Source organism: Lynx rufus, unplaced genomic scaffold (genome assembly GCF_022079265.1).
Source record: "Lynx rufus isolate CCGP_SWC_20201006 ecotype Redwood Valley unplaced genomic scaffold, mLynRuf1.p SCAF_2, whole genome shotgun sequence".
In the NCBI taxonomy this organism is placed as follows: domain Eukaryota; kingdom Metazoa; phylum Chordata; class Mammalia; order Carnivora; family Felidae; genus Lynx; species Lynx rufus.
Genome location: NW_025814834.1, coordinates 215,349,723 through 215,375,345, shown reverse-complemented (window position 1 = coordinate 215,375,345; position 25,623 = coordinate 215,349,723). Strand labels below are relative to the sequence as shown.

Sequence of the window (25,623 nt, the reverse complement as noted above, 5' to 3'; positions counted from 1 at the left end):
CTGAAATCACTGTTGCACTATATGCTAATTTGGATGTAAATTAAAAAAAAAAAAAGAAGATGGCCATTCTCCCCAAATTAATCTATAGACTCAGTGCACTCCCAATAAAATCCCAGGGTGCTTTTCTGTAGAAATTGACAAGCTTATCCTAAGATCTGTATGGAAATGGCAAAGGACCTACAATAGCCAAAAAAGAAAATTTTTGAAAAGAAAAACTAAGTTGAAGAATTTACCTGATTTTAAAACTTACTATAAAGCTACAGTAATCAAGAAGACAGTGTGGTACTAGCATAAAATCAATGGAACAAAATGGAAAATCCAGATACATAGTTTGTATTTGAGGTCGACTGATTTTTTACCAGGATGCCAAGGCAATTCAGTGGGGTCTTTCCAACAAATGTTGCTTGAACAATTGGATATCCATATGCAAAAAATATGGACTTAGACCCCTACCTTACATGTTGTACAACAATTAACTCAAAATGGATTATGGATCTACATGTAAGAGCTAAAACCCTAAGAATTCTGGAAGAAAACATAGGAGAAAGTCTTTGCGATTTTGGGTTTGGCAAAGGTTTTTTAGATATGTCCCAAGCTAGGGCGCCTGAGTGGCTCAGTCGGTTAAGCATCTGACTTTGGCTCAGGTCATGATCTCATGGTCTGTGAGTTCGAGCCCTGCGTCGGGCTCTGTGCTGACAGCCTGGAGCCTGCTTTGGATTCAGTGTCTCCCTCTCTCATGATGCCTCTCCCCTGCTTCTACTCTGTCTGTCTTTCAAAAATAAATATTAAAAAAAAAAATTAAAAGTTTCCTCTTCAGGAGACACCATTGAGAAAATGAAAAGACAAGCCCCAAACTGGGAGAAAATATTTGCTGGTTGTATATCTAATAACTAACTTTTATTTAGGATACACAAAAACTTCTAAAACTCAGTAAGACAAACAATGCTATTTAAAAAACAAACAGGCAAAAGTAGGCTGTGCTTAGTGAATGGGTTCCAAAGAATAGAACATGGAAAGGAGTAAAGAAAGAACTTTATGGTGGTGAGGCTCGATAAACACTGCCTTGTCTAGTGATTGGGACTAATATCATCACTGTTGATAGCGTGTCCCCCTGGTATGACGTCAAGAGAATGGCACTTTACTTCCATGGTATGTATTCTTCCACAAAATCCACAACCCCTGTATAACCAAGAGAAAAAAAAAATTTCAATCCAAATTGAAGGACATTCTATAAGATCCCCAACCAGCATTCCTCAAAATTGAAGGTCGTGAGGGGTGCCTGGCTGGCTAAATCAGCGGAACATGTGACTCCTGATCTCGGGGTTGTGAGTTCAAGCCTCACGATGGGTATAGAGATTGCTTAAGAATATAATCTTTTTAAAAAAAAATCAAAGGTTATTAAAAATAAGACCAAGAAATTGCCACAGACCAGAGGAAACTAAGAAGATGTAATGACAAAATGTATTCTGGATAGGCCCCCAAACAGGAAAAGTATATTTGTGGAAAATGTAATTCTCTCTTTTTAAAAAATTTATTTTAATGTTTGTTTTTGAGAGAAAGAGAGACAGAGTGCAAGCAGAGGAGGGGCAGAAAGAGAGGGAGGCACAGAATCCGAAGCAGGCTCCAGGCTCCAAGATGTCAGCCCAGAGCCCGACACGGGACTCGAACTCACCAACCGTGAGATCATGACCGGAGCCGAAGTCTGACACTTAATGGACTGAGCCACCCAGGCGCCCCGGAAAATGCAACTCTAATGAAGTCTGGAGTTCAGGTCACAGTATTAATGCCAGTGTTGGTTTCTCAGTTGTGACAAATACGCCACGGTAACATTAAGATGTTAGCCGTAGGGGGAAACTAAACTTACTCTCTGAACTACCTGCAACTTTTTAAATAAATCTATTCTAGAACTTATTAAAAATGTACAAAGAAAAGATCTGAATGGATATCTCACCAGATAAAATATATATGAATAGCTAATAAGCCCTTGAAAATATGCTCATCATTATTAGCCATTAAGGAGATGCACATTAAAACCACAATGAGATGATACCATTTCACACCCACTAGGATGGCCGTCATCACAAAGACAGAATCAAATGTTGGTGAGGATGTGGGGGAACTGGAACCCTCACACAGTGCTTGTGGGAATGCACAATGGTGCGGCCACTTTGGAAGTAACTTAGCAGCTCTTCAGCAGTTAAACATGCACCATATGAGCCAGCACTTTTTCTCCAACGTGTCTACCCAAGAAAAATGAAACCATGCCCCCACACTTGGTACGTGAATGTTCAAAACAAGATTTGTTCTTTATGTATGGTCCAACTTAGAAATAATCCAAATGTCCACCACCAGATAAATTATGTGGATAAACAAATTACACGCAGAGGAATACCACTCAGCAGTAAAAAGGAGCACACCATTCATACATGCCGCAACATGGACAAGCCTCAAAAACATGCTAAGTGGGGTGCCTGGGTGGCTCAGTCGGTTGAGCGTCCAGTGTCGGCCCAGGTCATGATCTCACGGTTCGGGAGTTCAAGCCCCACAACGGGCTTGCTGCTGTCAGCATAGAGCCCGCTTCGAATCCTCTGTCCCCACTTACTCTGCCCCTCCCCACCTTGTGTTCTCTCAAAAATAAACATTTAGGGGCGCCTGGGTGGCTCAGTCGGCGCCACTTAAGCGTCCGACTTCAGCTCAGGTCATGATCTTGTGGTTTGTGAGTTCAAGCCCCGCGTCGGGCTCTGTGCTGACAGCTTGGAGCCTGGAGCCTGCTGCGGGTTCTGTGTCTCCCTCTCTCTCTCTGCCCCTCCCCTGCTTGTGCTCTGTCTCTATCAAAAATAAACGTATAAAAAATTTAAAAAAAACATTTAAAAAATAAAAAATAAAAATTTAAAAACACAACTGTAAACCAGACATTTGACAGCAACAGTTGGTGGCCATCTATTAAGTATAAGGCACAGGAAGGTGATAGACACACTTGGGAGCAAGACTGACGTGGCATCTATGCTCGTGGACCTTGCTTAGGGCGCCCAGAAGGGATGTAGGACAGAGGTGGTGACTGTGGGGAGGAAGACAGGATGCTTGGGGTGACAAGCATTTGGATCAGGAAGACGGCGATTGTGAGAGTCATGGGCATGTCATTGTCAAAAGGGAAGTTTCATAGCAAGCAGTTCAAATAGCGGGGCATTTTATCGCCGGCTGAGTTAGAACTCTAGGAACCACTCAGAAGCTGCGCAGCAAGCTGCGAAGTTGCTTTTCTGCCTCTATTCCCAGAAGACTGCACCAGGAAGCCTGAAGAAATGTGGGTGTTTTTGGGTTTTGTTGGTTTATGTTTATTTATTTTGGAGAGCGAGAGAGACCGAGCACGAGCAGCGGAGGGCCAGAGAGAGAGGGAGGCACAGAATCGGAAGGCTCCAGGCTCTGAGCTGTCAGCACAGAGCCCGACGCGGGGCCCAAACTCGGGAATGGTGAGATCATGACCCGAGGTGAAGTCAGAGGCCCAACCGACTGAGCCACCCAAACACCCCGTGGGTTTTTTTTTTAATGTTTGTTTATTTATTTACTTCCTTACTTACTTATCAAGAGAGAGACAGAATCCCAAACAGGCTCTGTGCTGTCAGTGCAGAGCCCCACGCAGGGCTGGAACTCACGAACCATGAGATCATGACCTGAGCTGAAGTCAAGAGTCTAGATGTTCACCTGAGTCACCCAGGCACCCCTGATATGTTCTCTTTCAGTCCTATTCTCCACTACAGTTTGTATCTCTCCTCTCTGTGTCCTTTCTGTAAAAAAAAAGACAGAAGCTGGCATATGGGCACTCAGTCCAGACACAAGCCCTGGTTTGAGTCATTTCACCCTAGAGCTACCCTCTGTGGTTTTGTCGCTCCTCATATACACACGAGGAAACTCCTGAGACTTGACAACTTGCTCCATACTGCACAGCTAGAAAGAAGTGGAATCGGAGCAAGCTAAGGGCAGCGTGACCCCCAAACCCATTCCTCCCTGTCTCTGCCAAGCAGCTGCCGAGAAAGACGTTCCACGTCATTTGAGGAGCCATCTGATCTGACTTCTGTGATAACGTGCTGTCCTACCACTGGGTCTGTCTCTGGACCCCAGGTTCTATTGAGAGGGACCCTGGAGAGCATCTGATCTGTCCCCAGAGGGGCAGTTCTAGTGTACGTCTCTGATTAAGCTTCCCTGAGCCCCAATTTCCTCATCTCTAAAACAGGGGTTGGTTTAGATGAGTGGTTCACAAACCACCGGTCTCAGACCCCTTTACATTCCTAAAAATGACCGATGATACAAAGAGCTTCTGTTTATGTGAGTTTTATCAATATTTACCAATTCATTGACTTTGAAGCTTACTTATTTTGAGAGAAGACAAGGGAGGGGCAGTGAGAGAGGGAGAGAGCGAGAATCCCACGTAGGCTCCACACTGTCAGCACAGAGCCCGACACGGGGCTCACAGCCATCAGACCATGACCTGAGCCGAAATCAAGAGTCAGACGCCTAACCGACTGAGCCACGTAGGCAGCCCAATATTTACCATTTTAAAAATTAATACCAGTTCTTAATAACAGGTTCCCAAAACAAAAGGAAACTCAGTGATCTGTGTTACTGCCTGGCAGTTCTGCAAATCTCTCTAATGTCAAGCTCGCTACAGTTTAAGACCGCCGGATACTCTCATTTGCTTCTACATGTAACCTCTTCCAGAGCACATGTCACAGAGCCTCTGGAAAACGCCACTAGACACTCGTAAGAGAATGAAGATGAAAAAGACAAATCCGATCCTACTGGTGCTATGGAGAAAGGTTTTGTCCCCACTTCTCCCTGAAAGGGTATGAGGGACCTCCAGGGGTCCTAGACCACCCTTTGAGAACTATTTCAAAAGGTGGCCCGTGCGCCACCTGCAGTCAGAACCCACTAGAGGGATAAAATGCACACTGCCCGGCGTCCCCCAGGTCTGTGATATCCGAATTCACATTTAACAAGCCGCCTCGCACACTGGAGGGTGGAGACACTCGGTTGGGAGAGCCCCACGATTCCTACCAGCCTGGTTCCTCCAAAACTACTGTCACCTGTTTGGGCAGGGCCGGGGCTCAGGCCGCGCAGGGCTTTTGCCTCAATGATGACCAGTGATGGAAGGTCTGCCCTCCCTGGTTTTGCTTGGCTCCGCCATTTCCATAGTCACTTCCTTCCCCCTTTAGGGAAGTGTTGAGGGCAGCCAGGCACCTTGCTTGTAGCTTTAAGATAAATTCTGGGCTTTCTTGGCTGAAATTAAAAACACAAGAAACAACAGGTGTTGGTGAGGAAGTGGAGAAAGGGGAACCCTGGTGCCCTGTGGCGGGAATGCTAACCGGTGCGGCCGCAGTGGAAAACAGTATGGAGGTTCCTCAAAAAATTAAAAATAGAACTACCCTATCATCCAGTAATTCCACTTCTGGGTATTTACCCCAAGAATAAGAAAACGCTAATTTGGAAAGATAGAGGCACCTGTGTTTATTGCGGCGTGATCTACAATGGCCAAATTACAGAAGCCTCCCTAATGTCCGTCGACTGATGAATGGATAAAGGAGTGGTATATATACACTGGAATACTATTGAGCCATAAACAAGAATGAAATCTTCCCATTTGCAACATGGATGGAACTAGAGTGTATTATACTAAGTGAAAGAAGTTAAGTCCGAGAAAGACAAATACCTCAGGATTTTACTCGTACATGGAATTCAACAAACAAAGAAAAACAGAGACTTAACCACAGAGAACAAACTGATGGTTAGCAGAGGGGAAGTGGGGGTGGGGATGGGTGAAATAGAAGACTAGGAGAGTAGTACGCTTACTGTGGGGCACCTGACTGGCTCAGTCGGTAGAACATGTGACTCTTGATCTTGGGGTCATGAATTTGAGCGTCACTTTGCAGGTAGAGATTTTCTTTTAATGTTTATTTTATTTTTGAGAGAGAGAGAGAGAGAGCGTGAGCAGGGGAGGGAAAGAGAGAGAAGGAGGCACAGAATCTGAAGCAGGCTCCAGGCTCCCAGCTGTCAGCACAGAGCCTGACGCAGGGCTCGAACCCACGAACTGTGAGATCATGACCTGAGTCGAAGTTGGACGCTTAACTGATTATTGTTTTTTTTTTAAAGGGTACATTTATTGTGATGAGCACTGAGTAATGTACAAAATTGTTGAATCACTACATTGTATACCTGAAACTATTAACAACAAAGTATGTTAACTGTACTGTAGGTTTTTTTAATTACTAATGTCGAACCAAAAAATAAAATAAACTCTGGGCTTGCCTACAGTTGTCTATTTCTGTACCCAGGAAAAGCAAGAAGGAATGAAGGAAAGGGCCTTACGGGACAGGGACTTCTCTTCCTCAGGAGGAAGTGCTGTTCTAACCTTGGCCCCACCTGTACATTGTACAGTGAGTCAACCTCAGAATCCATGAGCACCTTGCTCAAGGGAGAGTATACAAAAGAAAATTGGACTTTTCGGGCATGTAAGCCCTGACTGGTACAAAACAGGCAAATATGGAAGCGACTCAAGAAAAAGAACAAATTCATAGAAAGAATGCCTTTAGTGAAGAAAACCATACAGATAAATATTTACATAGAAGATAAAGTAGATTGTGAGTTTTAAAATTTTCAGAGATTCCATTGCATTCAAAAATACTGCTACTGTGATTTATTCATACCCAACTTCCAACAGGAAAAAAACTACCATAGTGGGTGGGACACAAGCACGCATGGAAATTATTGTACCTGTCGAAATCTGTATTACAAAGTAACCTGTGCGCTTGGTGTGATGGAACTAGCCTTGGCCTTGAATCAGTCACAACTGGGTCACTAACTACCCACTAACCAGCTGTGTGACTTTTCTATCGGGTGAGCACTTACTATGTGCAAGGTACACGTGAGATGACATGAAGGATTCATGGAAACACAAAAAATCTTAAATGTGCTGGAGGCGCCAAGCCTGGTTCAGCAGCATCTGCTGTAGGAGGCGGGAGGGTTCAGTGCTGGGAGAGGAAGATGCCTGGAGCACCCGGGCACTTCTGAGAAGGCCTGCGGGTCACCTCCAGCTCCTCAGCGGGTTCGGGAAGTTCAACGACGCGACCTCCATCACCCCCGCAACAAGCTCGTTCCCAGCCTGCTCTGCGCCCGCTGCTTTTCCTGCAACTGGGGCTGCGCGCTCCCCGCGCAGGGTCGTGGGTGGGGTCTCACATTTCCTGGCGCCCGTTACTCCCACAGGCCGCAACGAGCCTCGGTCCCCGACGGGGTTGAACCCCACAGTGCGCGGCCGCGATGGGAGGGGCAAGGGGCACTCGGACAACAGGCGTCCGAGTGCCTGGGACCCTGGAATGCACGGCCCGACGTGAGCCGCCACCCTTCCCACCGAGCGGAGCCCCGGCCCCGAGCGTCCTCTGCTCTGGGGTCCGGGTGGGGCCGCCCGCCGCCGCCCCTCCGCCAGCCCCGGCGACCCCGCCGCGCGCCCGACACCCACCTCGGTCCCGGGGCCTTCCGGCTTGCGGCCCCCCCCCCCCCCAGTGGCTAGTGCCTGTCCCGGAGCCCCCCGCCTCGCCCCACCCCCTGTGCCAGTCCCAGGCGTCCCCGGCCCTGCCAGCTCCGCTGTCCCTTGCGCCCGCCAGCTCGCGCCCCCCGCCGCCTTCACTTGTGCCCCCGCCCCCTGCCCCCAGTGCCTGTCTCAGGTGCCCCGCACCCCTCCACTCGTGCCTGCGCCCCTCCCGGCTCTTGTGCTAGTCCCGGGCGCCCCCTGCCCGGTTCCCTGTGCCTGTCCCAGGCGCCCCCCCACCCCACCCTCCCTCCACTTATGCCCGCGCCGCGCCCAGCCTGCTGCCCCGGCGCCCAGAGCCTCTCGCCCAGCGCGCTTGTACCAGTCCCCGGCGACCCCGCCCCTTCTGCTTTGGCGTCGCCATCGATGTGCTCTGCGCTCTCCTGAGCCGGCCCCAGAAGTGGGCGGGCCTGTTTGCCTCAGGTGGTCTAACAGGCGCCGGGAAGGGCCAATGGCGTGGTGGCACAGCTCCGCCCCTTCCTCCCGATTGGTCGGCGCCGGAAGGCCGCGGCCAGAGCCTGGGGGCCGAAGCAGGAGCGGGACTCCTCCTCTGTCGCCGCTCCGAGCGCTCTCAGCTCTCCGGTTCTGTCCGCTCCTGCCCGGTCCGTCGCCGCCGCCATGGCCCAGTGAGTGACGGCTCGCGGACCGCCGGGGAACTTTACGGGGGCCGGCGAGGAGGGCGGAACCTGTTTGAAGTCGCTTTGGCCCCGGGGGTCGCCGGAGCACGGCCTCGTGGCGCCCGGAGCCTCGGACCTTCAGGGTCTCAGTCCCCTCGGGCCCGGGCCCTCTACCCCTCGCGGCGGCGCCGGGCGGATCCCCCTTTCTAGAAAGGGCCGGGCGGGAGGGAACCCGCATGGCCGAGGGCAGCCAGGGCCCGAGCCAGGAGGGGAAGAGGCTGGACAGTGGACGGCTGTGCCTGCAGGGACTTCTCCCCCGTGTGGGAGCGGGGACACCGGCAGTGAGCACGGCAGAGATTGCATGCCCTCCTGCGTGCAGGTCTAGTTGATCTCAAGAGAACTTGAGGTCCTTTGAAGTGGCAGAGGGCAGGGTGGCCTGGAGGCGCATGCCTGGGTTCTCAGGGGTAGTAGAGGGGAGGGGGACAGAGGAAATGGTAAGGCAAGGTATTCATAGCAAAAGCTAGGACACTCTGGGCCCCTGAGTTGGAAGGGATTAAAGTGGAACCGACACATTTTTCTTTGTTCCTTTTCCCGGTCTTTTAGAGCTGATATTGCACTGATTGGACTGGCTGTCATGGGCCAGAACTTAATTTTGAACATGAATGATCATGGCTTCGTGGTAAGTCAGGAGGGCACACTCTTGTGGGTTCTTGGTGCACGGAGGCTGATTTCAAAGATCCTGTACAATCTGGAACTTAGGTCTCTTCGTGTATGCCCTGTTGCTGCTTAAGACGTTTATTGCAAAGGGAAAGAGAAGCACCAGGTCACATGCGGTGTGGGAGGGCCAGCTCTGCAATCCTCTGAAGGACAGTCTTGCAAAATAGATGTCAGTTCTGTAAGCCTGGATAAACTTACCGGATGTTAAGCAGGAGAAATCCGGCTGGGTGTATAGAACTCTACCTTTATTGCCTAATGAGAACCGGGGGAGAGAGAAAAGTTTAAATAGTTATAAACACTAAAGTGGTTTCGGTACAAAAGATAGCAGTTTGCAGCCGCCGGTTCCTAGACTTGATTGAGTCTCTATCAGCTAGTGACAGACTCTAGCCTGATTTGCCTCGGGCAGTCACCCTTTGCTTATATTCAGTTCTGTGCCTTGGGGTTCACTTAATCCAGGGTCTGAAGGTCTTCTGTGTCCTGAATCTCCTAATCAGACCTTTTCGGCCTTCTAGGTTTGTGCTTTCAATAGGACGGTCTCCAAAGTGGATGATTTCTTGGCCAACGAGGCAAAGGGAACCAAGGTGGTCGGTGCACGCTCCTTGGAGGAGATGGTCTCCAAGCTGAAGAAACCGCGGCGCATCATACTGCTGGTGAAGGCTGGCCAAGCCGTTGATGATTTCATTGAAAAACTGGTGAGGCCAGCCCTGCCCCCCAGCTGCTACTAGCGGGGCAACTTGTCTCTTCCCGTAGCTAGATCTCCCTTTTCTACTTAAGAGATTTTTTTTTTTCTTTTTCAATTTCTGGATATGAACTGCTCAGTTCAAACAAAACTGCGTCCATGTCTCAGCATTCGTCAACTTGGCATTAATTTAAGTAACAGCACATCCTCAGGTGGTAATGATTCCTTAGGCATGAGATTCTGAGGCCACCGAGAGACGAGAGACGTTGCCATAAGAATTCATTAACAATGGGGACACAAACCCTAGTCTTGGTCTCTCTCTTTGGTATTCAGAAACACAGTTTTGGTCGTGGTGTTATGCGTGTTTAGTGCTATTCGCTAATAAACCTTAGTGTCTGAAATTTAGAAGTTGGTTTCCCATTTTTCTCGACACTTAAAGTGTTGTATCGCTTCATATAAACGATGAGGTCCCCTTAGGGAATCCTGGGAACTACATACTGGGTACTTATTTCTCAATGATTTGTTGGCTCTAGCAAGTGTATCTTTTTTGCAAGAAAAAAAAATGTGTTAGGGCTGGAATGGCCGTGCTGGGGCAGATGGGTGACCCGATGCCAAGTGTCCCAGAGAGGGCCTCTGGGAGGCAGGCCTCTGTTACACTTCTGGCTCTGATTATCAGCCAAGGAGGGAGTGTTTTGTGTAGGTGCTAACCCTTGTTCTGTAACAATTATAGTCTGATCCCTTTAGACTTTCCCCTGCTGTGCGTCATCAGGGGATGGTGGGTCTGTCCCCTCACAGAAGGGCTGATGGCCACCCACCCACTGGGATGACTGTGGGAGAGGAGGAGCTGATGGGGACAACAGCCTTTTCCCCTGGGAGTGTGCCCAGCAGCATTTGGTTGAGGCACTGTAGCTGTTTCTGGGGCACCTCTGGGGCCCCTTCCCTCAACATACCTCACCGACAATCCACGGAGACAAGCTCACGGCCAGTGCCCTGCAGCCTCGGGGTGCTATTTCCTCCAACAACAAAACGCAAAACCACACGCAACATATGGACGAAGGGGCACCCGTGGAAATAACTTATGAAGCTACTCCTAAACAATTCTACGGTAACAGGTTCTCGGGTTCTGAAAAAAACCCGAGGCATTAGCTGTCTGGAAGAAACGTTTCTCGGTGAGAAATGTAGTGCCAGGAAACAAAGGCAAGGGGTGAACGTTCCTTTTCTCCGGGAGCAGTGTTAACAGTGGAGGCGTCTCCACGGGGAGAGGGGTTTGTAACCAGCGTGCTACCACGAAAGACAAAAATGACCTAGAAAGGAAGAACACTGTGATAAGGGAAGGACATAGCAAGCTTTTTGTGTGCAAGATGCTAGGCTGGTTACGATTAGCGACAGAACGGATTGGAAAGTGGTAGCTTATTCTTCAACGTAAGAAAATACGAAGTGAGGTTCACTGAAGCCCTGTGGGTGTGGGGGTGTGTGGACCAAATGATAAATGACCAAGCCAGCCCAGTTGTGTTCTGTAGGAAGATGTGCTAGTTCGAGGCCCGGTCTCCTCCCGCCGTCTCCAGACGGGGCTGATCATCTCACTCAGGCACCAAACCACCTGATGTCTGTTCACTGGACCCCTACTCTGCCCTGTGCAGAGATTTTATAGGACGTGATATAATCCTTCAGAACGAGTCCTGTTCCCAGTGTTTGGGAATGTAAACGAGCCAAGGGCACGCACTGGAAATACAAAATCTTTCAAGTAGGTTTTGGTTGTTGTCAAATTAAAAAAATTTTTTTTTTTTAATTTTTTTTTTTTCGTTTATTTATTTTTGGGACAGAGAGAGACAGAGCATGAACGGGGGAGGGGCAGAGAGAGAGGGAGACACAGAATCGGAAGCAGGCTCCAGGCTCTGAGCCATCAGCCCAGAGCCTGACGCGGGGCTCGAACTCACGGACCGCGAGATCGTGACCTGGCTGAAGTCGGACGCTTAACCGACTGCGCCACCCAGGCGCCCCTAAAAAAATTTTTTTTAACGTTTATTTATTTTTGAGACAGAGAGAGACAGAGCATGAATGGGGGAGGGGCAGAGAGAGAGGGAGACACAGAAACAGAAGCAGGCTCCAGGCTCTGAGCTGTCAGCACAGAGCCCGACGTGGGGCTCGAATTCATGGACCGTGAGAACATGACCTGAGCCGAAGTCAGATGCCCAACTGACTGAGCCACCCAGGCGCCCCTATTTCTCTTTTTTTTTTAATGTTTTTATTTCTTTTTGACACAGAGAGAGACAGAGCATGAGCAGGGGAGGGGCAGAGAGAGAGACACACACAGAATCCGCAGCAGGCCCCAGGTTCTGAGCCATTGGCCCAGAGCCCAACGTGGGGCTCGAACTCCCGGACCGTGAGAGCGTGACCTGAGCTGAAGTCAGACGCTTAACCGACTGAGCCACCCAGGCGCTCCTGGTTGTTGTCAAATTTTAAAGAGAACCATCTTAGTTGTGGGGAGGTCTGACTGGGTTGCTAGCCCTAACCTTTCGTGTAGGCTCCAGCCATAGCCACGGAGAGGATTTTTGAAAATGAAACAACATACGCTTTTAGGCTGGATTTATCTGGGATAAATTCTTGTTTGTATTAATTGCTCGAGGTACATTCTGTTTTTGTCTTTCATTTCTTTGGCTCACCTTAATGCTAGTGTCTGGTTACAGGTACCATTGTTGGACACTGGTGACATCATCATTGATGGAGGAAATTCTGAATACAGGGATACCACAGTAAGTATTCTCCAGTCTAAATTCTTCCTGGTTCTGGGAACATTCTAGAAAAAAGTATCAGCACTGTACATGTGATAAAAGCATGGACTGTCCTTCTGTAGTGCTGACTCTGGGGCTTGGTGCTGACGTTGCAGTTCTTGGCCTTTGTTTCTGCTAAGACATACCTGATGGAATGAGGCCTCCTCCGTCATACATATAACTCAAAAGGATGATTTTTGCTTGGATACAGCAGGCTGAAAGTTCGTGCTTAGCTCTTTCCTACTGTGCCACCAGCCCATGGTATGTCAGTCGGTGTGCAATGTTGAGAACCACGTCCTTTTTTTTTTAATGTTTTATTTGAGAGAGAGAGCAGGGAAGGGGCAGGGAGAGAGGGGGACAAGAGGATCTGAAGCCGGCTTTGCACTGAGAGCGGTGAGCCCGATTCGGGACTTGAACCCATGAAACGCGAGATCATCACCTGAGTGGAAGTTGGATGCTCAACCAACCGAGTCACCCAGGTGCCCCGAGAACCACGTCTTTACTGGCCTCATATGCTAGAAGGAGTCTCTGGAGGATCTGAAGTGCTAAGTCGGGGAAGTCGTATTTGTATTAAACTCTTTTGTATCATTTTTTAAAGTGTTTTATTTGAGAGAGAGAGAGTGTGTGTGTGTGAGTGGGGGAGGGGCAGAGAGAGGGGGACAGAGAATCCCAAGCTGACAGCAGAGAGCTTGATGCCGGGCTTGAACTCACAAACTTTGAGATCATGACCTGAGCCGCAGTCAGATGCTTAACCGATTGAGCCACCCAGACGCCCTGTATTAAACTCCTGATTGAGTCTTACGGTAACTGGATCTTCTAGTAAAATGAGAATGTATGTTTGGCTTTATTATTTCCATTTGGGGGAAGGATAGCTATTTATTTTGTTTTGTTTTATTTATTTTATTTTATTTTATCTTATTTTATTTTATTGTTTTATTATTTTATTATTATTATTTTTTAATGTTTATTTATTTTGAGGGGGGTACAGAGAGAGGGAGAGAATTCCAAGCAGGCTCCTTGCTGTCAGCACAGAGCCGGATGCGGGGCTCGATCCCACAGACTGTGAAATCATGACCTGAGCTGAAATCAAGAGTCGGGACACTTAACTGACTGAGCTACCCAGGCACCCAGATAGCTATTTTAAACTTCTGTGGAGGGGCGCCTGGGTGGCTCAGTTGGTTGGATGTCTGACTTCCGCTCAGATCATGGTCTCACTGTTTGTGGGTCAGCTGTGCTGACAGCTCAGAGCCTGGAACCTGCTTCAGATTCTGTGTCTCCCTCTCTCTGCCCTTCCCCTGCTTGCGTGCACGCACGCTCTCTCTCTCTCTCTCTCTCTCTCTCTCTGTCTCAAAAATAAATAAACATTAGACTTCTGTGGATTGTTTTTTTTTTTTTAAGTAATCTCTGCACACGACATAGGGATCAAACTCACGATCCTGAGATCAAGAGTCACATGTTTACTGAGCCAGCCAGGCACCCTGGATATTTTTTTTCTAACTCCCAAACTGAGGGGATTAAATTTCTTGAATGATCAGGTTATTCTTGGATCCTTGGGTCATTTCATGTCCCGTGTGGGCTCTCCATACGTGTCTGATACCTCGTCTCATTCATTGGGAGACAACTTTCTGGAAGCATAATGAAATTAATTTTCTCTCCTGTAGAGACGATGTCGAACCCTCAAGGCCAAGGGAATCCTGTTTGTGGGGAGCGGAGTCAGTGGCGGAGAGGAAGGGGCCCGCTATGGCCCCTCACTTATGCCAGGAGGGGACAGAGAAGCCTGGTGAGTATCGAAGGTGCCCCACTTCGGCACGAGGGAGGCCCGAGCTGGGAGAAGGGCGAGCTGGGGACACTTCTGGCACCCTGACCTCCGTGGTGCCTGAGTGTCGGAGATGCCGGGAAGGTTTCTTTTGTCCACTCTGCTGCTTTGACATCACACACGTGCGTATTCTCTTTTGCCTGTTTTCTTCTGTTACTTCCTCCAGGACTGATAGAGAAATTCTAAATAGGCTTACAGAGTTCAGAGGCTTTAAGGAAGCTGTTCGCATAGCGTCCTGTGCACTGTCTGGACTTAGAAGTAAGGTCTGCCTCTATAAGTGATGTACAGTCCTAAGATAGCTGTGCATTTAATAATTGTGGGTATTGGAAAAATCTGACCGAGCCTATTTCGTCCCTGGGAAAGCGAGGTAGACGTTTTTTATCTGATTTGGGGCAAAAACACATTTTACACTGTTTGCTGTGCTGCATATAAGAGGAGGTGTTGGCCATAGAAGGGGAGGTGTGTTGGAGATGTGAAAGAAGGGGTGCATGAGGCGTAAGGGTGGGGGGTGAGCGGAGAGAGAACCAACACAAACAGATGGAAGGGATAATCCCACCTGCCGTTGACTGAGGGCAACTCCCCCTGCTGTTCAGACCGCAGAGAGAGAGAGCCAGACAGAGGGAGATAGCTGAGCAGAACAGAAGCACACAGAAAAGGAGGATCCTTTTCAGGGAGGCCTGACAAGGTACCATTCTTTTCTGAATGAATTTGACTTCCAAATATGCTACAGTTATGTCAGGTGTTAAAGAAAACATGTTCAAACCTAATTCCCAGAGGTGAAAGGTTTTCCTGGGGAAAGTTATTCTTTCTGTTACCTCTCTGAGGAGTAAGTTTGGAGATTCTTTTTTTAATTAAAACAAAAATTTGTTTTGGCAATGTTTTCTTTATTTTTTTGAGAGAGAGACAGAGTGCAAGTTGGGGAGGGGCAGAGAGAGAGGGAGACACAGAATCTGAAGCAGGCTCCAGGCTCCGAGCCGTCAGCACAGAGCCCATTTCGGGGCTTGAACCCACGAACCATGAGATCATGACCTGAGCTGGAGTTGGTCACTTAAGTGACTGAGCCACTCAGGCGCCCCAGGTTCGGGGATTCTTTTAAGTAAGTTACATCTGGAAGTAGATAGAAGTCTTCCTGCTTCTGAGAAGCTTATGGACATTCACGTGGGGGTAACAGCCCGGCAGGCTAGACGCGCAGACATGACGCAGGAAAGTATTTGATATGCACAGGTGCCCTGCATTTCCTTGCACCGGTCTGGCAGAGGTGCAAGTGACGCTGCGACCTGACGTGCTCCCCATGAGATCAGGAGAGTTCCCAAGCTCCGCATGTCACTGTCTTAGCCCTAATCCTAAGCGTTAGCTTTGCGACCCCGTCAGTTCTGTGTCTTTGCCAAACACTTCTTGTGAAGGAGCCTTTAGTGGTCAATAGTGAGGAGAACATAGGCGAGAAGCCCCGTGAGGTAACCTGTCCTCGTACAGGAGCAGCAGAAGGAATGAAGAACACCCGGTTTTTCTCTGAATGGTAGTGGGCGCAGCCCCGGGAGGTCCTGCGAGGTTCCACCAGGCAGAGCCGGGCTGTATCTGACCACACGCGCCCGGGCTGGGAGAAGGGCTCTCTACAGGAACATCCCCGTGGCCCGCTGTTTGGAACCACAGCTTCTTTTGATTGTGCAGAAGAAATTTCTCCCGATGCTTCGATGCTTCCTCTGGCCTTTCTGTCTGTCCGTCTGTCTGCTCTAGTCACAGAGCCCGCAGCCTCTGACAGGTTTCCCTCGGCACTTCTGGCACGTTCGTTACTTTTTTCCACCTCCCGTTCAGCCTCCCCATTTGAACAAAATTGGGGGTGGGGGGATAGTCCTTGAGTATCTTGAGCTCTCAACCCCTCTCTTTTCCGTAGCTAAACTACACGGTTCCTTTCCACAGGCCCCACATCAAGACCATCTTCCAAGGCATCGCTGCAAAAGTAGGAACTGGGGAACCGTGCTGTGACTGGGCAAGTTCTGGCTACTCTTTCAAGCCTGCTGGTAACATGGGCACAGGTGTCGCAAAGTGCACAGAGCCAGGACGCCCGTGGTGGCAACAAGCGGCTCAGATGTGAGGTCGCGAAGTCGCTAGCACAGCTGAGGCCTAAGATGCTTGCCTGTGTTACATGTCCTTGCGTCTTAACTGAACATTCAGGGCCTTGAGGCTGATGTTATAAACGGCCCTCCTCGATTCATCTGAAAGCTGGGTTCTTTAAGAAGGCACAGCAAGGATGAGGGGAAGTGAGGTTTGTTTTAGCTGTGTGGCTTCAGGAAAATGACGAAGATGTCAGAATCCAAAGGGGGCCTTGTCTGCCCACGTGGGAGAGGACTGACTGGCTGGTGCTGTCAGATATCCTGGCCCCGGCCGTGGAAAATCTCGTACCTGTAGCTTGGGATGCAGGTGCCCTGTGCTTGAACAGAGCACACTATGGCCTCTTGCCTTCACGAAATGGGAGGAGGCCCAGGCTCGTTCATACAGACCTCTCTTCCGGCGTTTTGTGTTGCTACTAGAATAAGTTTTATCCCTACCGCAGCCTCAGTCCATACCGCGAGGCTGGGAGACCTGAGCTGTAATTCTGGCTCTCCATTAACTGGGTGATCATGAGCGAGTCAGAAAATTCCGTGGGCTTCAGTGTTCTTGTCTGTAAAACGTGGGGGGTGGGCTGGATGGTCGCTAAGGTCTCTTTAGCTCCTAATCCCCTTTGTTAGTTTTATTTCATCCCAGGGAGGTAAAGGGTGGAGATGAACCGAGGACTGAGGCATATGAAGAATGGGGGGGGCCTGACCACGCCCGGTGACTTCAACTGTAGCACCCACGCTGGTCCGTACACTTTCACCAGTGGTCACTGTCTGCTTAGGGTAGAGAGAGGCTGGGCTGGATTTGGAGGGCTGATGATTTTCTCCTTAGTATGAAGGACTGGGAAGGGACCTCTTAACGCCTTGACAGTCAATTACTACAGTAAAAGTGCAGCGACAGTCACTTCTTTGTAGATACGCTTAGGATAGAAGCGTCAAGAATTCTGTCCTAAGCGTATCTACAGATACAGATACTGGCCCTGAGGTGTCTTGATTGAATCTTTCCGTAGCCTCAAGGCTTTGTCTCGGGATACTGAAAGAACTGGGATAGATCCTAAAAGCAGGCACTCCTTAGTTCACTTGTGAAGTCACAGCCAGGATGGGGTGAAGTAAGATGTTACTCATCACGCTCCTTAGCAGCCACAGAAAGTGTCACAGTCAGCAGGAGGCAGGTCACCAGTGGAGACTCAGACCGTGGAGGTCTCTCTAAACGTCAGCAGTACGGATTCCGGCGGTGACAGCCAGGATAGAGCGTGCTCAGGTCCAGCAAACACTGGGTCCAGCCGCAGGTAGGTGCCTGTCGTGGAGACGGATGCACCTGACCTCAGAGCCCGATGCCCCTGAGTACTGACCCCGACACTCCCTTTGTTCTGAGTCCCCGGCCACTACACCATTTGCAGATTATTTGGCTTCCCCCGTAGCTTGTCTGCAGGGACAGAGTGTGCTGGCCGGACTCACACTTGTAGCTACTAAGATCCATAGTTAAGTTTCTCACCCTCAATTCATAAACTGGGACTCTGACTATATACATCTTGCCAGCTTTGTTAGAAATCAGTGTTTTTTGTCAACTGTGAGACCCTGGTGAGGACACATTTCTGGGCTTACGAGGTGGAGGGCCAGACCTGGGATCTAAGGTCACTTTACCCCTTGGTAGCCACTGGAAACACCTACAACACACTTATGTATTTTTAAAAGTACAAGGGATTTAATTAGCTGACTTACTGTAACCCCCGGTCACCAGGAGCATGGTGACCTCAGGAGGAGGAGGAGGTCTTTGACTCGTGGCCAGGGCTGGGGGCGAGGGGCCCTGAGTAACAAGGGAAGGTGGGAAATGCAGGTAAAGGGCTGGGGGTGCCGGCAGTGAGTTGAAAGGTGTGGAAGAACCTAGAATGAATTTAGAGTGAGTTTGAAGTAACACAGGGCTGGATTGAAGCTTGTATCGAGTTGCTCCATAGTGATTCTTAATTTTAAAAATACTACAGATATTTGCTTCATCGCTGTCGTTCCTTGTCTGGGGAGGGAGCCTGGCGAAAGAATTTGATGTGGGCTTTTCTGGGCCATTCCTCCGGGGCCATCTCTGAGGCCTCCTGGTGCCCGTCCCTCTAACAGGTGGGGGATGAAGGAGCGGGACACTTCGTGAAGATGGTGCACAACGGGATAGAGTACGGGGACATGCAGCTCATCTGTGAGGCCTACCACCTGATGAAAGATGTGCTGGACATGGGGCACGACGAGATGGCGAAGGTGAGCCCCGGGCCCTGCTGCGGGTGCGGCAGGTGGGCCTGCTCAGAGAAGGGACTTCTGGCTCCAGTAAAGCCTTCCTCCTCCTCCTTCCCGCGGTCGTGCCGCTGGCAGGATGGACGCAGCCCGGTCGGAGGGAAGCTATAAGATGGGAGAGCTCGTCACTGAGCCGAACGTCCCCAGGGGATCTTGGTGGTAACCATTCCCACCGTTTACTGACCCCTTTTTTTTTTTAAGTTTATTTTTAGAGAGAGAGAGCAAGAGAGCAAGTGCATGGGGCCAGATGCAGGGCTCGATCTCGCGAACCATGAGATCATAACCTGAGCTGATATCGAGTCGGATGCTTAACCGACTGAGTCACCCACGTGCCCCTCTTTTTTTTTTTTGTTTTTTTAAAGATTTTATTTTGAAAGTAATCTCTACACCCAAGGTGGGGCTTAAACTCAAAACCGCAAGATCAAGAGTCGCACACTCCACTGACGAAGCCAGCCGGGCACCCCGAGAAGCTTGCTTTTCTGGTCAGGTTGGGACTGGCTGTTTGGCAGTTAGTCAAAAAAGTTAGCCAGAGTGGGGAAACATAACACCCCCCGCCCCCACCCCGATATTTTATTATGAAGATGTGCAAACATACAGCAAAGCTGAAAGAATTCGGTGGTGAGCACTTGTGGGCACACCACCCTGATTCTTTGCTTAGCGTTACACGACGCTTGCCGTGTCGATTATCTGGCCAGCCCTCCGTCGGTTTGATCGTTTACAAATACGTTTCAAGGTAAGCCTCAGTACTCTGTTCTCTTCAGCATCGTTGACGAGGCAAACCCTTCTTTTAACTGAAAACACAGGAGAGCACACTCATCGCCATTCCCGCCCTTTTCTCTAAATGTGGCTCTCCCGGCTCGCATCGTAGCCCTTTCTCATCCAGAATTTCTAGTTCCAGTCACTTCGAGTGGGGCGTGATTTAGAGACACTTGTGAGGTACGCACTGCAGAGTCCTTCCAGATTTTGTACGGTTTTTCCTCCTGATGTTTAACGGTGTCATCCCCACTTTGCTTTACTGACTGAGCCACCCAGGCACCCCAAAACAATCTTAGTTTTCATAGAAATAGTGCTTTTTTTGTTGTGTTCATATTTAATTGGTTTACTTCAAACTTAATACATGTGTTCAACAAATACATAGAAGTGCTTCTGTCCACGCTAGGAACTGTTCTCAACACTGGGGATGTGACAGTGAAAAAACCCACAAAGGCGCTATCCTGCATGGAGCTGGGAAGACACAATGATAATTTGCATAGACAATAGAAAACTCAGGGGTTGGCACCTGGGTGGTCAGTTAAGTGGCCCACTTTGACTCAGGTCATGATCTCACGGTTCACGGGATCGAGCCCCACATCAGGCTCTGTGCTGGCAACATGGGGCCTGCTTGGGACTCTCCGTCTCTTTCTCTGCCCCTTCCCTGCTCACGCATGTGTGCTCTCTCTCTCCCTCCCTCTCTCTCTCTCAAAAACATGAAAATAAATAGATGAAGCCCGCTGGTGGTACCTGTTACAAAGAGGAGGAAACTGTTGTAAGGGGTAGATATAGATCAGGGGAGCGGGGAAGGCCTCTGAGGAGGCGATGGTGTGGGGCGAGGGGCGCTTGCCTCGGGGGAAAGAGCTGTGCTGGCGATTGGAAGTCAGCATAACCGGGTGGAAATAGATACAACTGCCTCCTGGGGAGCAGAGAGCTCAGCTCGGGGAGCAGCGTTCAGGCACATACTTAGAGCCTGTTGGCCTCACGTGCTGAGCAAATCGTGAGCGTCGGTGAGCATTCGCAGAGGAAAGCAGTGAGCCGGTTAAGGGGGCTTCTCCCATGTGGCCCTGGTTTCTCTCACAGTGTTTCCTCTCACGTCCTGCACTAGGCATTTGAAGAATGGAATAAGACCGAGCTCGACTCGTTCCTGATTGAAATCACGGCCAACATCCTCAAGTTCCAAGACAGCGATGGCAAACACCTGCTGCCGAAGATCAGGGACAGCGCGGGGCAGAAGGGCACAGGGAAGTGGACTGCCATCTCAGCCCTGGAGTACGGCGTTCCTGTCACCCTCATCGGTAAGGTGCCGCTTCCCCCTGGAGCCTTTTATCTCATTGTTTTGCTCTTGACGTCCTCCTGGAAAATTGGTGTAGACTGGCAGCTAAGGAGCGGGTCTTTGGAGAATGTGTGCAGCCCTCGTCAGCCTCCAGAGTGCTTTCTGCTCTTCTGGTGTGCGAGGCTGACATTGTTCAGTCTCTTCCCGGTAACCTCCTCTCAGTCATACGGACTTTGAGATACATTTGGAAATTCTTGGCTTTCTTCTCCAGTTTGACCTTTGGGATAGCTTTTTTTTTTTTTTTAAGTTTATTTATTTATTTTGAGAGAGAGAGAAAGAGAGCATGAGTAGGGGAGGGACAGAGAGAATCCGAAGCAGGCTCACACTCTCAGCGCAGAGCCTGACGTGAGGCTCGAACCCATGAACCATGAGATCATGACCTGAGCCGAAATCAAGAGCCAGAGGCTTAACCGACTGAGCCACCCAGGTGCCCCTGGGATAGTTTTTGTCTTCGTGATTGAACTGTAGTCGGTGACCTCCATGACTTTCTAATGGGTCAGATCACCGTAATGAAGTTTTTCATACAAAAGTTCACAGAATAACATAAGCTTATGTACTCAGCATTTATTAATATTTTGCTGAGGTTCCCCCCCCCGATATTTTAAAAATAAAATACTGCCTACACCTTTCAAGTCCTTTAACATTCTTGTCCTAAGTTCCTTGCCCTTCTTGTAGAAGAAAGCCACTGTCCTGACCATTGGTGTGTATCCTTTTCGTGCATGTTGTTTGTCTTATAGCCGTGAGCTAAGCCTCAAACTCAAAAAGATACAGGGCGAAGGAAATCATAGAAAGCAGAAATAGAAAACAAATAGTGAGGATTAATAAAACCACAAGTTGGTCCTTTCAGAATAAAATAGCTACATTTCTGGCAAGAGTGAAAAAGGAGAACGGGGTGCCCAGACAGCACCTTTTAAAAGGTGTCCTTTTAAAAACCCAACAAATTAATTTAAAAAAGGAAAAGAAAAGAATAAAACAAGGGGTCTAGTGTGTGTAATGAAAGGCTAATCTTTGCTGATGGCAGAACGGCTCCCTTTCCAATAAAACACAGTTTCCTCCTCACCCTTCCGGTTAAAGGTTGTCTTTCCCTCCCTGGCCTCCTCCCTCCTTCTGATTTCCTGATTAATTGTGGCTCCTTGGTGACAGTGAGCTGGGGCTGTGAGACACCGTAAGGAGAAGCAGGCCAAGCAGAAGGAAGTGGCCGAGGTTTAGCAAATCTGAGTGTTGCCTGGGCCGGGGACCGAGGGGACAATAGCTGGGAACAGTGTAGTCATCACTGACCCAAATGGGAGAGTATTGCGGGCTCAGAAAGGATCCCACTCTCTTGTTTGAGAGACGGTGTACCCCTTCTATCCGGCAGAGGCAGGCCAGGCTTAATCCCCGGATGGGCACCGTGTGTGTTTGCTGAACTATCGGGGAAGTAAGTCTTCGGGCTGAGCCTTGAGTAACGCCGAGGGCTTGCGCCACACTGGCCTCCTGGTGCCAGCGGCCTTGCACAGATACTTCCTCCTGCTTGTGCCGAGTCATTGGGTGTGTTGCAGGCCAGGGGGCTGCCCGGGGACAGAAGGACTACCCAGCGTTCTCAGCAGCGTTCTCGAGTGTGTGGCTGGCACCCTTTCCTCAAAAACAAAGCCCTTCGTTGGTCCCCAGAGAGTTTACTTCATTTTTGTCTGCGGGGAAAGGAATGGCTAGAGGAATTCTTCTAATTAGAGAACTTGTCAGTTGAGGGGCGCCCGGTTGGCTCAATCGGTAAAGCGTCTGACTTACACTCAGGTCAGGATCTCGTGGGGTTTGAGCCCCGCGTCGGGCTCTGTGCTGACAGCTCGGAGCTTGGAGCTGCTTCCGATTCTGTATCTCTCTCTCTCTCTCTCTCTCTCTCTGCCCCTTCGCCCCCTCTCAAAAATGAATAAACATTAAAAAAAAAAAAAGACCTTGTCAGTTGAGCAAGTAGTCTTTTATAAGGGTTAGTGCTTGAAGATACTAAATGTCTTGATATGAAAATACCTTTCTAAAATGTTTTTTAGTCCAGTGAAACAAAGTTGTGGTGATTATAGATGTACTGGAAACTACATTTTCACAAATTGGAAATGGAGTGTTTTGAGGGGTGAGTCTAGGTTACCTCTCAGTGTTCTAGTGGTTTCACACCACCCCCCGTGTGCAGGCAGTGCCGCCATAGTTGAGCCTCCCACCAAATGCTGAGGCTGCCTGTTATTCACTAGTTTTTGAGGGGTAGCGAGTGCTTTTAGAGTAGAGTCTTTGATGAGCATTTAAAAATTAAAGTCCTCTCAATTGAAATTGAAATTTGACTTGGGGACCAACAGAGTAATTGTGAATCATGGTGGCTTTACCTTCTTGCTTTTTCTGCAAAGCTCCCCATTGAGTTGCATGTTGATTTTTGTGGTTGATGCCTACATTATGTTGTTTGTGGAGTTTTAGTTTCCAAGTCAGTTTTGTATAAACGTTCTTCCTGGGGCATCTGGGTAGCTCAGTTGGTCAAGCATCCGAGTCTTGGTTTTGGCTCAGGTCATGATCTCACGGTTCCTGGAATCAAGCCCTGAGTTGGGCTCTTTGCTGACAGGGCAGAGCCTGCTTGGGATTCTCTCTCTCTCTCTCTCTCTCTCTCTCTCTCTGCCCCTCCTCTGTGCACGCTCCCTCTCTCTCTCTCTCTCAGTAAATAAATAAACTTAAAAAAAAAGTTCTTTCTGAGCCATGTTAGATTTTGTGGCCCAAGACTGAGGCTTCCGGCTCTTTGTACAGTTGGAGATCCGGCTCCATTTCTATTTTTTCCTCAACTTCTCGGGCTTACATGCACTCTTTTCTGTCCAGGTTCACGTGTGAACTTCGGTAATGTTCTCCTGTCTCCCACGTAGGAGAGGCAGTTTTTGCTCGGTGCTTATCATCTCTGAAGGACGAGAGGGTTCAAGCCAGCCAAAAGCTGAAGGGTCCCCAAAAGATCCAGTTTGAAGGTGATAAGAAATCATTCCTGGAGGACATTCAGAAGGTGGGGCCCGCTCCCTGGCAGTGGTCGTGGTTGGCGCCTTGGGCGGCATCGGGGGTGGGAGCGGCCCGTGGAGACGTGGGAGGCCCCGGGTGGGGGCGGCAGAGTCCAGCCCCGTCCTGACACCGCTGTCCACGCCAGGCCCGGCCCTGCCCGCGGGGTGGACGTGGCTAACCGTAGCTCTGACGCGTCCGTCGTTCCGTAGGCCCTGTATGCTTCCAAGATCATCTCGTACGCGCAAGGCTTTATGCTGCTGAGACAAGCCGCCACGGAATTCGGCTGGACCCTCAACTACGGTGGCATCGCCCTGATGTGGAGGGGGGGCTGCATCATCAGGAGGTAAGTGCGGGGACGCGCCGCGGCGCCGTGCTGGGAGTCGCGGCCTCGCACCTGGGGACGGTTTCCCTAGGATGTGCGCGGCCAGTCCCCTCGCTGGCGACAGGACGGGGTCGGCTGTTCTAACTAGACTGTCTACCCTACTCCCTTTAAACTGGTTCTGGGAGGACGGTCGTGCCCTCTGGCCTTGCCTCGTGGGATGTGGGCTCTGTTTTCACTGAGCAAACAGTCGGCTTGAAGGGATAAGGAGAGTAACTCTGTACCTCGCGGGCGGATGTACCAGCTTCCGGCTTCCTTCCCCGCCTTCTGGCAGGCATTGAGCGCGCGGAGGTGAAGTTTCATTGGTTTCTCCCCTCTTGCTTGTTTCAGCGTGTTCCTAGGAAAGATAAAAGACGCATTCGATCGGAACCCACACCTTCAGAATCTACTACTGGATGACTTTTTTAAGTCTGCTGTTGAAAACTGCCAGGTAGGTAGCCCAGAGCTGGGCGGTGTGGGAATTCTGCCTCACCGGGCTTTGTGTTTCCCTCACCAGCGTCGATGCCCGTGAGCGTTGTCATTTCAAACGCAGACCGTTCTCCTCTCTGGGGGCTGACCCCGAGTCTTTGGCTCTTTCTGGCTCAGGACTCCTGGCGGCGGACGGTGAGCACCGGTGTCCGGGCGGGCATCCCCATGCCCTGCTTCACCACCGCCCTCTCCTTCTACGACGGCTACAGACACGAGACGCTGCCCGCCAACCTTATCCAGGTAAGCTTTCGGAGCACGTGGTAAACACTGACACGGCCCGAGGGTCCGTGTCCCCGTGTTATCCCAACCCGTCCAATTCCTTGTTTTCCAGGCTCAGCGGGATTACTTCGGGGCTCACACTTACGAACTCTTAGCCAACCCCGGACGGTTTGTCCACACCAATTGGACAGGCCACGGTGGCAGCGTGTCGTCCTCTTCCTACAATGCCTGACCGGACTGGTCACCCGCCACGATTCCACAGGTTGGGACATTCCACTTGGCCACACGACACCGCTTACGCAGCCCTCTGCCCCACAGCCCACTGCGCAGACCTTTTAAAATAAAGTCTCACAAGGGACTCCTGAAAAAGTCGGCATGAGTTTACTTGTAACGTAGCTCTTTGAGACCCGCCATGCCCTCGGCCCCCGCCCCTTGGGGCGACCCGGAGGGGACCATGTGCGCGGTAGCGTGAATCAGCTCCACGTGGCACCTGTGGTCGGGGAGGCAGCGCAATCTTCCCGGCTAGAGGCGCACGTAGATGGGAAGGGTTTCTGTGGAGTCCGCTCAAACTGGAACCTTTGTATCACGTAGTAGAATTCCCAGCTTTCTCTACTTAATAAAAGATACATTCTATCTGTGCTTCATCTCCAGACTCTCCAGTAGCCTCACCTGCCACACGGAGCCATTATCCCCCTTGGCAGAAAGATCTGCAGTCGGTTTCCTCACAATTGACTCCGTTTGTTTCCTTCCAGCCTCGTTTACGGTTTCCTCTCCGTTTCCTTTAAAGAAAGACTGTAATATAAGAAACAGACCAAAGTTAGGGTAATGGTTAACTCGGGCAAGGACCAGGAGGCGATCGGGGGCTGAGTGTGCAGGGGGTGCGAACGTTTCCTCGGGTTGGGCGCTGGGCCCTGGCCGCTCACGGGTACAGTCTTCA

General features: G+C 50.0%; 1 protein-coding gene and 1 long non-coding RNA gene across 2 annotated transcripts; one reads left to right on the top strand and one right to left on the bottom strand.

The window, feature by feature from the left end:
- Window positions 1-878: 878 nt before the first annotated feature.
- LOC124514814 (uncharacterized) lies at window positions 879-7,514 on the bottom strand. The gene is made up of 3 exons (XR_006962670.1): window positions 6,898-7,514; window positions 5,079-5,271; window positions 879-1,179 (listed from the first exon to the last, which is right to left on the bottom strand). It is a non-coding gene; the product is annotated as an uncharacterized LOC124514814 (long non-coding RNA).
- A 586-nt stretch (window positions 7,515-8,100) lies between these two features.
- Window positions 8,101-25,330, top strand: PGD (phosphogluconate dehydrogenase). The gene is made up of 13 exons (XM_047083102.1): window positions 8,101-8,199; window positions 8,794-8,869; window positions 9,420-9,599; window positions 12,274-12,339; window positions 14,019-14,137; window positions 16,091-16,160; window positions 18,376-18,510; window positions 20,402-20,591; window positions 23,497-23,627; window positions 23,830-23,963; window positions 24,330-24,429; window positions 24,585-24,707; window positions 24,799-25,330. Exons 1-13 carry the CDS (start codon window positions 8,192-8,194, stop codon window positions 24,916-24,918), a joined length of 1,452 nt encoding a protein of 483 aa, XP_046939058.1. The 5' UTR covers window positions 8,101-8,191; the 3' UTR covers window positions 24,919-25,330.
- The last annotated feature ends 293 nt before the right edge of the window (window positions 25,331-25,623 follow it).

Excerpts from the sequence above, each read along its gene's own strand:
- PGD (XM_047083102.1), top strand. Across the intron at positions 16,161-18,375 it reads GGGAACCGTGCTGTGACTGG|GTGGGGGATGAAGGAGCGGG; the intron begins GCAAGTTCTGGC and ends TCCCTCTAACAG. Across the intron at positions 24,708-24,798 it reads TGCCCGCCAACCTTATCCAG|GCTCAGCGGGATTACTTCGG; the intron begins GTAAGCTTTCGG and ends CTTGTTTTCCAG.